The 10583-nt window shown below is 42.7% G+C and overlaps 2 protein-coding genes across 22 annotated transcripts in view; one reads left to right on the top strand and one right to left on the bottom strand.

Moving 5' to 3' along the window:
• The window catches only part of SMARCA4 (SWI/SNF related BAF chromatin remodeling complex subunit ATPase 4), an 83464-nt gene extending 80198 nt beyond the window's left edge, over positions 1-3266 (top strand). For 8 of the 16 annotated variants that reach the window (XR_015742011.1, XR_015742012.1, XR_015742013.1 and 5 more), the window contains 4 exons: positions 310-442; positions 1870-2009; positions 2330-2627; positions 2665-3266. Coding sequence is in view for 8 of the 16 variants with exons in the window: in XM_026716822.2 (XP_026572607.1) it covers positions 310-442; positions 1870-2009; positions 2330-2362 (306 nt within the window). In the remaining 8 variants the exon portion in view is untranslated. Of the gene's footprint in view, positions 1-309; positions 443-1869; positions 2010-2329 lie in introns of all 16 variants that reach the window. The other 8 variants (XM_026716822.2, XM_087925929.1, XM_026716825.2 and 5 more) reach the window with 1 other exon arrangement.
• DNASE2 (deoxyribonuclease 2, lysosomal) lies at positions 3246-10191 on the bottom strand. Of its 6 annotated transcripts, none has more exons than XM_026716827.2 (7): positions 8783-10191; positions 7438-7569; positions 6508-6685; positions 5953-6034; positions 5689-5853; positions 4493-4690; positions 3246-4354 (listed from the first exon to the last, which is right to left on the bottom strand). In XM_026716827.2, exons 1-7 carry the CDS (start codon positions 8980-8982, stop codon positions 3996-3998), a joined length of 1314 nt encoding a protein of 437 aa, XP_026572612.1. In that variant the 5' UTR covers positions 8983-10191; the 3' UTR covers positions 3246-3995. The 6 variants fall into 6 exon arrangements, with proteins under 6 accessions (XP_026572612.1, XP_087782059.1, XP_087782060.1 ...); XM_087925933.1 differs by lacking the exon at positions 8783-10191 and adding an exon at positions 8592-8732; XM_087925934.1 differs by lacking the exon at positions 8783-10191 and adding an exon at positions 8599-8729 and having other exon boundaries at positions 7438-7557.
• Between the last annotated feature and the right edge of the window lie 392 nt (positions 10192-10583).

Below are 10583 nucleotides of genomic sequence, written 5' to 3' on the forward strand. Positions count from 1 at the left end.
CTCTGTATCTGATGCTGTTTTAAATGCTACTGCAACCAGTTAAGATGGGCAGCCACTTTTTCCCATTCTTCTTCCTAATTCAATAAGGAACACAAGATTGCTGGAAGATTACAGCAAGATATATGATAGGAGTAGACACTCAAAGGTGTTGTATGTCCCCAGTAGTATTAAGAATGACCCCATTTTTTAAAAAACAAAACCATCATAACAACTGAGGGCATGGGCCGAGGATAAATATAGAACTTAGCCCAATGGAATGAAAGGGTTAAATAAAAAAAATTTCTTCGTTTCTTCTGTGGTTTCCTGTAGATTTATGAAGACTCAATTGTACTGCAGTCTGTCTTTACTAGTGTGAGGCAAAAAATTGAAAAAGAGGAAGACAGCGAGGGAGAAGAGAGTGAAGAGGAGGAAGAGGGAGAAGAGGAAGGATCTGAATCAGAATGTGAGTGTATTTTTTTATTCTGCATTATTTTATTTGGAAAACAAATGTGTAAATTTTTCAGAAAAAAAGTCTAAATGGCTTCTTCCCGTTGAACTGAACTAGTACCATGATGGCGAACCTGTGGCATGCTTGCTGGAAATGGCACGCAGAGCCATCTCTGTGGGCACGCGAGCCGTCACCCCAGCTCAGTTCCAATGCGCCTGCGCACACACCTCCCAACAGCCAGCTGAATATTGGGGTATCTGCCGTGCATGAGTGAGGGGCGGGGCACATGCAGGAGACGTGTGCGCATGCACAGGGGGTGGGGGGAGTGGGAGGGTCCTGCATGCATTGTATTATGGGCGCAGGCACGTGTGCACACTCACACACACACACTTTCAGCACACAATGACAAAAAGGTTACCCATCACTGTCCTGGTAACTTCATGGACACATCTGTGTCATTTTGCTGGTAGCAATACAGAAGTAATGTGCCTTCCCTGGGATACTTTTCAACTTCAGTGATAGAACTATAGAATTGGAAGGTACATTAGAAGTCATTCAATCCCCTACTCATGGCTAGATATATAAGAGGAATCTCTGACAGATGCCCATCCAACCTTCCTTTGAAGTCCTCCATGAAGAGCTTCTGTCCTATAGCATATACCATTCCCCCTGATATTTGCCCCAAATCTCCTTTCTTGTAGTTTTAATTTACTGGTCCCCTTTGTTTCCGGTGGTTCAGTAGACAAGAAGATGGCTATTGTATCTTCCCTTAAATCACATTTCTTTAAACTAAAGATATCCATTTTTCATAGGGCAAACATTTCATATCTTAGTGCCCTTTTTATGAACTTGCTTTAATTTGTCACTGCCTTTCTTGAATCTTGGTGCTTAGAGCTGGATATAGTATTCCATGTTCCTGGTATTTCTGACCACACAGCCACCTGTGATCCTTTTGGGGTTTTGGAGATAGCCAGAACTGGCTAGATACTTCTTGTCAAATATAAGGTAAAAGTACAAAAATTATGATGGGCAGATGAAAAAGTGTATCTGAAAGCCTGAAATTAAAGCCATCAGGAAAGGCTGACCTTTGACAAAGTTAGCATCCAAAGCTTGTGAGGAATGCCTCATCCTGCCCCTTTTGCACCATCCTTAGGTGTACATAAAAGGCTGTTTGGTTTTTTCCTAAGAAGAATACGAGTTTTTGTGTGGTTATGTCATAAAACAAGCTAGGTTATTAGGTTTAGGAATACAGTGAAGCAGATTAATGGAGCATTGGAAATACAGATATCTAAGTAAGAATTGTGTCTATTTCTCGTGTAATGTGAATATGAAAATCCAGGACAGATTTCAAATCATTTCAGTCATAATTTATAATGGAACAGGAACATAATCTCATAGCCATCTTTACAGTCTTTACAATCTCTGTCTGTTCTTCTTCCCAGCTCGTTCTGTCAAAGTGAAGATTAAACTGGGCAGAAAGGAAAAAGTACCAGACCGAATGAAAGGCCGCAGACGCACCAGCCGAGGGTCCCGGGCTAAACCCGTAGTTAGTGATGATGATAGTGAGGAAGAGCAAGACGAGGTAGGTAAAACAACAGATTTTTCTCCCCAAATGACATCAGTGATCCCAGGAGGAGTAGTGCTTTCGTTGGAGAGAGATGGCCATATAAAAAAAGAAGAAGAAGAGGGCCTTTTCCATTTAAATAAGCGGAAACACAAAACCAAGGTCTACTTTTCAAAAACCAACATGGTACAATGAGTAAAAATTTTAGACCTTGGTTCATCCATGAGATCTCCCAGAGGATTACTGCTTTTTTGCCTGGCTACCTACTTCCCCAGGACAGTCTGGAAGATACCCAGGTATAAGGTATAACTAAAAAGAATTTTTCTCTTCTCTCCTAGGATCGCTCAGGAAGTGGCACAGAAGATGACTAGGTGACATTCCATGATGGAGACCTCAGACGTCATTTTTTTTCCAAAGCAGAGGTGCTCTAGTCCTTTAGCTGCAACGGGTAGCAAGAAAAGTAGTGTTGGATGTGGGGTAAACTGTATAAATTCTTCCATATTTATACTGCAGTGAAGATGTAGGACTTATTTGTGTCTTGCCTTGTCCTCACATCAGTAGCGTTTGTAACAGCATTAACTGTTTTTTAAAAAGATTATGATTGAGGGAATACTTGATTTTTTTTTTTTAATGGCAGTACTATTTTTTTTATGGCAGTACTATTTAATGGCAGTACTATTTTCAGTTGCAGTATTGAATCACTGTAGTTTTAACCTGTGGGTGCATGTGTGTAAGCAGTCCACTTCCTAGTACTGTATTTTATGAAACAGGTCAAACAGCCAGCAAGGAGAGGGTGGCAGGAATAACTGTGTCAGTGTCACTGGATTTCAAACAGTAATAAATTAAGCAAAGCAAAGAAACACCCCACCATCACCTGTGCTGCATTTGTTAAAATGTGCTTCTCTTTTATGGTAACATCTGGAAGGCCCCTCCCATCTTCTGATCCATTCAGAGAATACAGAATAACTGAGTTGGGAGGAACTTTGGAAGTTTTCTAGTCCATACCTTCTACTTAAGCAGGGAACCGTGTATCATTTCAGACAAGTAGCTGTACAGTCTCTTGACTGCTTAGAATGATTGTCCAGATGTTCCTAAATTTCCATCTGGCTTCTCGTCTGTAGTATTATTCAAAGGAGATGACAGCCCAGGTTGCAATATCTTACCCATTCCAGATTGCTCAAGAGATTTTGACCAGGCCTGTTTTTGTAAAACGGATATTTAAAGAATTTAAAAATGAAAAGATCAAAACACATCTTTAAAGCATTTTAGCTTTTATTCATTTTGTCTCTGGTATTCTTTTTCTCAATCTGAAAGACTCTGCTTCTTTTATCCATGGCTATGTTTGTGGGAGATCCTCTGGCATGGCCTGCTGCTAGCCAAGAACAAGAGAGGGGAGCCAGTCGCTCTGTTTCAAATTGAGTTACTTTCTAGACCATGTATTCTATAAATATACCGAACTTTGATACACACGTGGAAGGTATTCAATAGGTTTGTGGCTGCTGTGGTTTAAAAGATGCTGTATTTAAACAGGCTACCGTGGCCTTGTTTAAAGACTTTCCCATTACTCAAGAAGGGAGAAGGGAGGCTTATCCCCAGGTCTCTCACACACCTAGAATCTGCTACATAAAATTATTTTCCTTGGAAGACCCAGATTTTGGAAAATTACGTAAAATAAACACCGTATACATTTTTATTTCAGGAAAAGAATTTCCTTCTGTATTTTTCCATATAGCTCATGTAACTCCTTGGAAATGTTACTATGGGTCAGGAAAAAAATAGTAATGGAAACAGTCCAGAACACAAAGGAACCATGGCTGGAAATTAACTTTCTAAAAAATAAGGGAGAGCAAAGCAACAGCACAACTCCCTGCATTGTGCTATATAGGGAGTTAATATACTGTGAAGAAGAGAGGCAGGGACACCTACTCCTTCAAATCATCCTTTAGCCCTCTTTCCCAATGAACTGGATTCTGCTCCCTTAATAACCTAGACAATCTGAGCCAGTTAGAGTCCATATCCAGTTGTATCACAATCGGTATAGTTCTGTACCAAGGAGTGAAAGCTTTTCCAAATTGTGACATCATGGCAACAGATGGTACCACCCCCACGGTGTTCCTCTGCATGATTACGGTTCATGTCTCCAACACAGGCCCACCCCGAATCACTCTCTACTCCAACACACCACTTGGAATGGTCCGACGTGGAAAAGAAGCTGGTAGCTGGGTCCTGGAAAGCCAGTTGCTCCACATTGTAGACTCTGTACTGTCCAGAGCAGTTGGATGCCAAAACCCCTGGAGACTTGAGCCAGAACTCAACATAGAGATCAGTAGCAAGAGCCTGGGCCAGCCAGCCAGAGTACAGATCTGGGGAGATGAAATAATAGCAAATGAATGTACGAGGATAGTTTTGATATAACTCGGTTGCCATATTCCCATACTCTCTCCAGTAATTCCTCTGCTTTCGGTGCCTACCAAGGCTAACCACCCCCCATCGTTACTTACCATCATCAAAGAAGCTGAATTTTGCAAAGCTGACAAATTCCTTGCCCCCTTTTGATGTCAGAGTCACCTGGGAATTCCAAGGCTCCTCCTGTACATGTTCTCCCTCAGAAGCATTCAACAAGGCAGGCAGATCCCGGGCAAAGGCCCCTTGCACCTGGTAATCATAGACATGGGGCTCCGTGAAGAGCAGCTGATTCCCTAAGGCAGAAATACGGGGTTACAGTATTGGATTCATTGGCTGAGAGCGCATTATCATCCTGCCCAGGGGAGAGGGGACAGATATTTGAACACCTTTGTGGTCTGAAAACAGCTAAGGATATTTCTATACTGCTGGGATCTACCTTCTCCAGTCTCGGAAAGACCCATTGCTTTCCCCATTTGCCAAAGTTGACCAGCATTTCCTTCACCTGGCTTACAAGAGGATGCCAAAACTGGGCTGGGAACATATTGCCACGTCCCCATTCTCATCATGCTTGTCTCTGCAATGAGGCTAATCCCACCCACCCACCCACCATTAATTGACTGGCTATCCAAGGCAGCAGTTTGTTGACTGTTAGGAAGGGGGAAAGGCAAGGAGACAGGGATTCTTAAAAACAAACGGCAATCCAGAATTTTGGGATTTGGAGCAGCTGAATACGGCTGCTAATGTGGGAAGCTAGGAATATAGCACTACCTTGTGTGGAATCTGCCTCAGTTTATCCATAGGCATAGTGTGCTTCTTGAAATGGAATCATGTTGAGAGATGGTGCTACTTAGTGACGGTCTCCTTGTGTGTATGCTATTCCTTTGTGGGGACGAGGGACGGACTGTCCTCCCATTTTTATGGGAAGGCTTGGAATGACGTGGTTAGATGGACACATGCATTTGAGGAAAGCTCGCGTCGAAATGTTTGGCTGCAATTCTTTCACACAAATTTTTGTAGCCCTTGAACAATATTTTTAGAAGTCATGCTTCTTAAGAGCATGAACCTACCCATTCCTCTTTATTTTCATGGTAATAGCTCTGCTGCCTTGATTATCCTATCTGTATCTTCAGAATCCATTCATTCTCCTGTACAAGCCACAAATTCAGAAAGATTTTGGTTTGGGAAAGACGTTTTAGCACTTCCTAGCCAAAGGTCCTGAAATAATCCCAAAGTTTTGATTTTCAGCACGAAGTTTTTAAACATTCTAACATACCCCAGCCCTCACACCTACCAATGGCTTTGAACTGGCTATAGGGGTAAGTGACACACAGGAAGCTCTGTCCGTAAGTCAGGGCAGTGTGGGGCCATGCATACTCCTTCTCATCCAGTCTGGGAGGAAACCGAGGTGTGCTGTGAACAAGCCAGAATCCTTGAGTTCTGTCCAGGAGGATGACCCCTGATTGGGGACGGGGGGAAACAAAGCATACAGTCAAAGACTGCAGGTCACAGCTAGCCTATTCGAATACATTTGATATGCTTGATGCAAGAGCATTACCTTTTGTATGACCCTTAGAACCGGAGAAAGTCTCCTTTGGAGGCTCATCGTTATACAGCACATAGGCCATCTCATCCTCCCTCTGGAGGGAAAATAAAACACAGGTAGAGCACCGTTTTTCAAGCAGAACTTGAGTAGCTTCATGAGAGATTAGTGGCAAAAAGAGATTCACTTGAATGCAGACCTTTAGATATCCAGAGCAATTTTTTTAAGGGGAGGCTTATTAGGTGACATTTCAAACCCTTCCCTCCAGGGGTCTTTTATGTTCACGACTTGACATACTGTTTTACTTCTTTAGTCCCACAGTCTGAAAAGGTTAAGAGGACCTGTGGCAGCCTGACACCAGCCTCAACTAATGTGGCCTTTACCACAGTTTAGCACCCAATCCCTTTCCTGGTCAGACGGATCTACTTGTGATTGACAAGTAGTCATTGGGGTGATTCAAGGGAAATCTTGGTCAGTAGAAACTGAGTCTTTTCAGTGAGAGCCACATTACCCCATGACCATGGTTTTTAATTTGGTAACCATGAGAAGCTGCTCTTTCTGCAGACTCACCTGCCTGTTTGCTGCCTCCAGGTACAGCTGATTCAGTGTTCTGCCCACAGCTCCCTCAGTACTGTTCATCAAGCTCCTGCCTTTCACCCAACCCTGGGTACGTCCATCTTGATACATGTACCGCATACCTTCTACTGGGGAACTGTGATGGGACTTTGGCAGCTTGTAAACAATAAACCTGTAAAACAGGCCTTTAGAAATCACAACCAGCCCAAGGATGAGAAAACTCTAATTTCCACTGAAGTATGCAACATGACTTTGTTGTAGGATTAAGACTGAAAGGAGATGAGACATCTGACATTAGGTGTGTAAATTCCCAAGGCAATCTAGGGAAGTGGCAAGGCTCACAGGATTTCAAACATAGATTCACTGAGAAAAAGGATGTTTCCCAGCAGTGAAGGGAATTCATACATTACATACCAATTTTCTGCCAGAAATCCAAATGACTCAGATCATTTCTGACCTTTAGGAAAGCCTTGAGGGAAGATGTTCCATGGGGTATTTATTTAAGGTCCTTCAATACATCCATTAGGAATTTTGTTTGTAGTAATTTATGAAAAACTTGGATAGTTTTAAGAATTGTTTCAGTATATATGTACTTCTGTCTTAATTGTACACCAGCAAGAGTCCATGTAGAGTGTGGTTGTTGATAAATACAATAAATAAATGCAATTTCTGACTAAAAGGCAGCCAGGATAGAGTGTACTGCTTGCAGAAGGCATTTCAAATACACCACTTGTTCATGGATGGTTGCAGGGAAGGAGTTGGGGTAAACAGTTGAAAAGCCTACAAACTGCCAAAGAAAAAGGAAGGGAGAGGTGGAGAATTTAGTTTACTTCTTGTAAATTGCTTTAGAGACTTTGGTGAAAGACAGGAAAGGAATCTTTTTTGAGAAGACAAAAAATAAAGCCAGGTAAAATAGACACATACCAGTCCACACGCTTCCCAGAGTCGCCATAGCAGGAAATGCTCCCATACGCAACATCATGTGTGAGAGCCAAAGACAACGCCAGAACGAGCAGCATCAGGATTCGGCAGAATCCGAAGGAGGTACAAGTATGGCTAAAAATGAAAATCAGGACAACAATCACCACGATTCCACCATTATCCTAATATATCTGTTAAGTATACCCATGAGGTTCTCTTTTTTTGTTATTTAACTGAGGGCAGTTTTCTAATTAAATATTCTTTAAGGGGAGGAAAACTGGCTTCTTGTCCAATGTAGTCAATTCTCTTAAATTTTCTTCCCAACATATTTTCACTTCTCCATTTAGCAAATGGAGTTTGTAATAGAAATAGAAATTACTTTCTCTTGCATAGTACCAGGCAGACTCTACTTATAACTGTGTTCAAAGGATACATTCACACTGAAGCATAAAGCAACCACATGTGCTGGATTTGCATAACAGAGACTAGTTGTCTTACCCATCACCCACTGTACCTACCAATCCATGCAAGCACTGCCCCTAGAGTCAGTACCTGTTGCGCCTCTAGTCCGGTGGAAAATTCATCTTTCATCAAAGTACAATTATTACTTCTTCCCCCCAGTAACTCAAAGATTCAGATTAGGACAGCCATGGCATAGAAAACTCAAAAGAGGAAAAAACCAACAGGCAACCCAGAATCGGTCTAACCAAAAAGAGATTTACATCTCTCCTGCATCTCATTCTAGCCCAAGGATTAACACGGAGAAATTACCGGTACATCACCCTTCCCCAACCTGATGATCTCCACTTATTTTAAGACTGCAGTGCCCACATTCCTTGCAAAGCATAATTATGGGAAATGGGAGTAGAAACCCAACGCTGCTGAAGGGCGTTGGGAAGGCTGAGTCATAATCCCAGCCAGACAGGGAGTTTTTCTTCCCAGCGTTAAAGCTTTCGGGAGCGGAAGAAATCACCGAGAAGGGAGCGAGCGGAGGGGAGCGCTCGCCCCGGCGCTCTGTAATCCGAGAAAGCGAGCGCTCCCCTCCGCTTGCGGATCCTTTTCTGACTCAACTTCCTGGGCACGATGCCCTCTTCCCCCCACCCCGCCTGCCGGGGAGTCTGCTCCTCCTCGCGTCGCCTGTTACGAGGCTGACTCACTTGAAAGCTTTTTCGGAGGCTCCGGAGGGCGTACTACTCAGGTAGCACAGCCACCGAAGGGGGACGGTGCGGACTGGGCTCTTAAAACAGCTGCCTTAGCAGGGGCCCGACCGAGCGCGCCGCGTTTCTCCGCCTCGTTCCAGGTGAAAGGGAAGGAGAAAGCTCAGCCAGCAATACTGTCCGGGACTTACTTCCCCACGAAGAAGACAATCATGTGCCTTAGCTCCACCCTTCCCACGGCGGCGGCGGCGGCTCTTGCTGCAAACCCCAGGCAGAAAGAGAAGGCGATACCAAGCTCAGCAGGCGCCGGGCTGGGGTGGCGGAAAGCGTTTGGCGGCGGTTGCCTATATGCCCTGGCAGCTGCGCTTATGGGAAGAGGGAGGAGGGCCATTTGCACCAGCCGCCTCTGCTGTAAGTTGCAGGCTAGGTGGGAAAGTCGTAGCTACTCGGTGGTTTCTTCGGAAAAGAACAGTAGGAAAGTTTGTTGTAGTTGCCAAGGCTCCTTCGAGCTGACTACCTCAATTACACGGACTGCGGCTTTGCTTCTCCATTAAATTTACTGCCGGGGAATCTTCTGGCGATCTTCCCAGCGCCGACAAGTGCTGACCCTGCTTTAATTCCTTGGATGGATCAAGATCCGAGAGCTCGGCCTTTGAGGTGATCCAGACAAGCAGCACAGCAACGAATCCGACTTTTTAAGCTGTTGGTTGTCCTATGTGTCCTTCTGTCCAGGTGGTGTCTGTTTTTTTGTTTTTTTTAAATCAGCCTGGTATGACTGGTGGCCTGAGCTCTTCTGGAGCTGACATCCTGGCAGGTTCAGCTGGAGCAGTTTCTTCAGAATCTGAATCCTGACCCTCTTTCCGCCAAGAGCACACGATCTGCATGTTTTAAGTCATTTATTCCTGTATCTTTAAAGACTTCAGAGAAGCAGGATAGAAAGAGTACTGTGGTTTCTTTCAACCCCGGTGTTGGTGAAGACTTATGAGAATATTGTGGACAGCCAAGAAAATTGAACAAATCAACCAAAAGTTCTCACTTAAGGCACAAATGACCATAAATTACTCCATTTCAGTCACAGTATGCAAGGACCCAACACTCTGGAAAAAGAAGTGGAAGGAAAGAAAAGTAAAGGACAACCAGCAGCAAAGTGGATGGACTTGATGATAATGGCAAGGAGTACACCATTGGGAAACCTAAAGGAAGAGATTAGGGATAGGCTGTCACCCAAAAAAGCTATCTGTGTGAAAGCTAGGAGTAAAAAATAATGTAAATAAATAATCAATTTGCATGCCACCTAATGACAGTCCTAGACTATGCTTAATTATTAAATAACCATGGAGAAAAGAGGATAATTGGACACGCCCTGACACACCTTTAAAGACTGAAAACTCTGAAAGAGATTTTCTGTTTTTTACAAGAAGAATCTGCTGTCAAGTAGCCCACTAAGCAAAATATTTTGGTTTGCATTTGACAAATAATCAAGAAACGTAACTATGTTAACAATGTTAAATGATGGCAAGAAGATTAAAGAATTAAAAGAAAGGTGGAGAAATCCATATCTTGCTTGGGATCAATTGCAATCACTAAAATAAATCTATTATGCAAAGTAAACAATCTATTTGAAATGGTATCAAATATAATTTCTGAGACAATTCCACATAAATGGCAAGAATCTAACAGTAACTTCATATGGAACATAACTAGTGTTAAACAAAGACTAGTGTTAAGCAAAAATTTCTACAAGATTCTAAAGAAATTTCAATATTCAGTTATTTAGCTTAAGACCAAAACATTTATTACGTAACCAGTATCTTGATATACTGTATGCTCTTCCTTCATGTCATTTTCAATGTTATGAATGAGAATGACAAATAATCATAATACGTAACTTTTAATATTTTAAACTGTAACTAGTATTGATAGAATATCCACGTTTTCTTTCCTCTTCTCTATATTAGATTTTTTTTTATTCCACCTTTATTTTTACATATA

Source organism: Pseudonaja textilis, chromosome 2 (assembly GCF_049901715.1).
Source record: "Pseudonaja textilis isolate UNSWEBS1 chromosome 2, rPseTex1.2, whole genome shotgun sequence".
Lineage (NCBI taxonomy): Eukaryota > Metazoa > Chordata > Lepidosauria > Squamata > Elapidae > Pseudonaja > Pseudonaja textilis.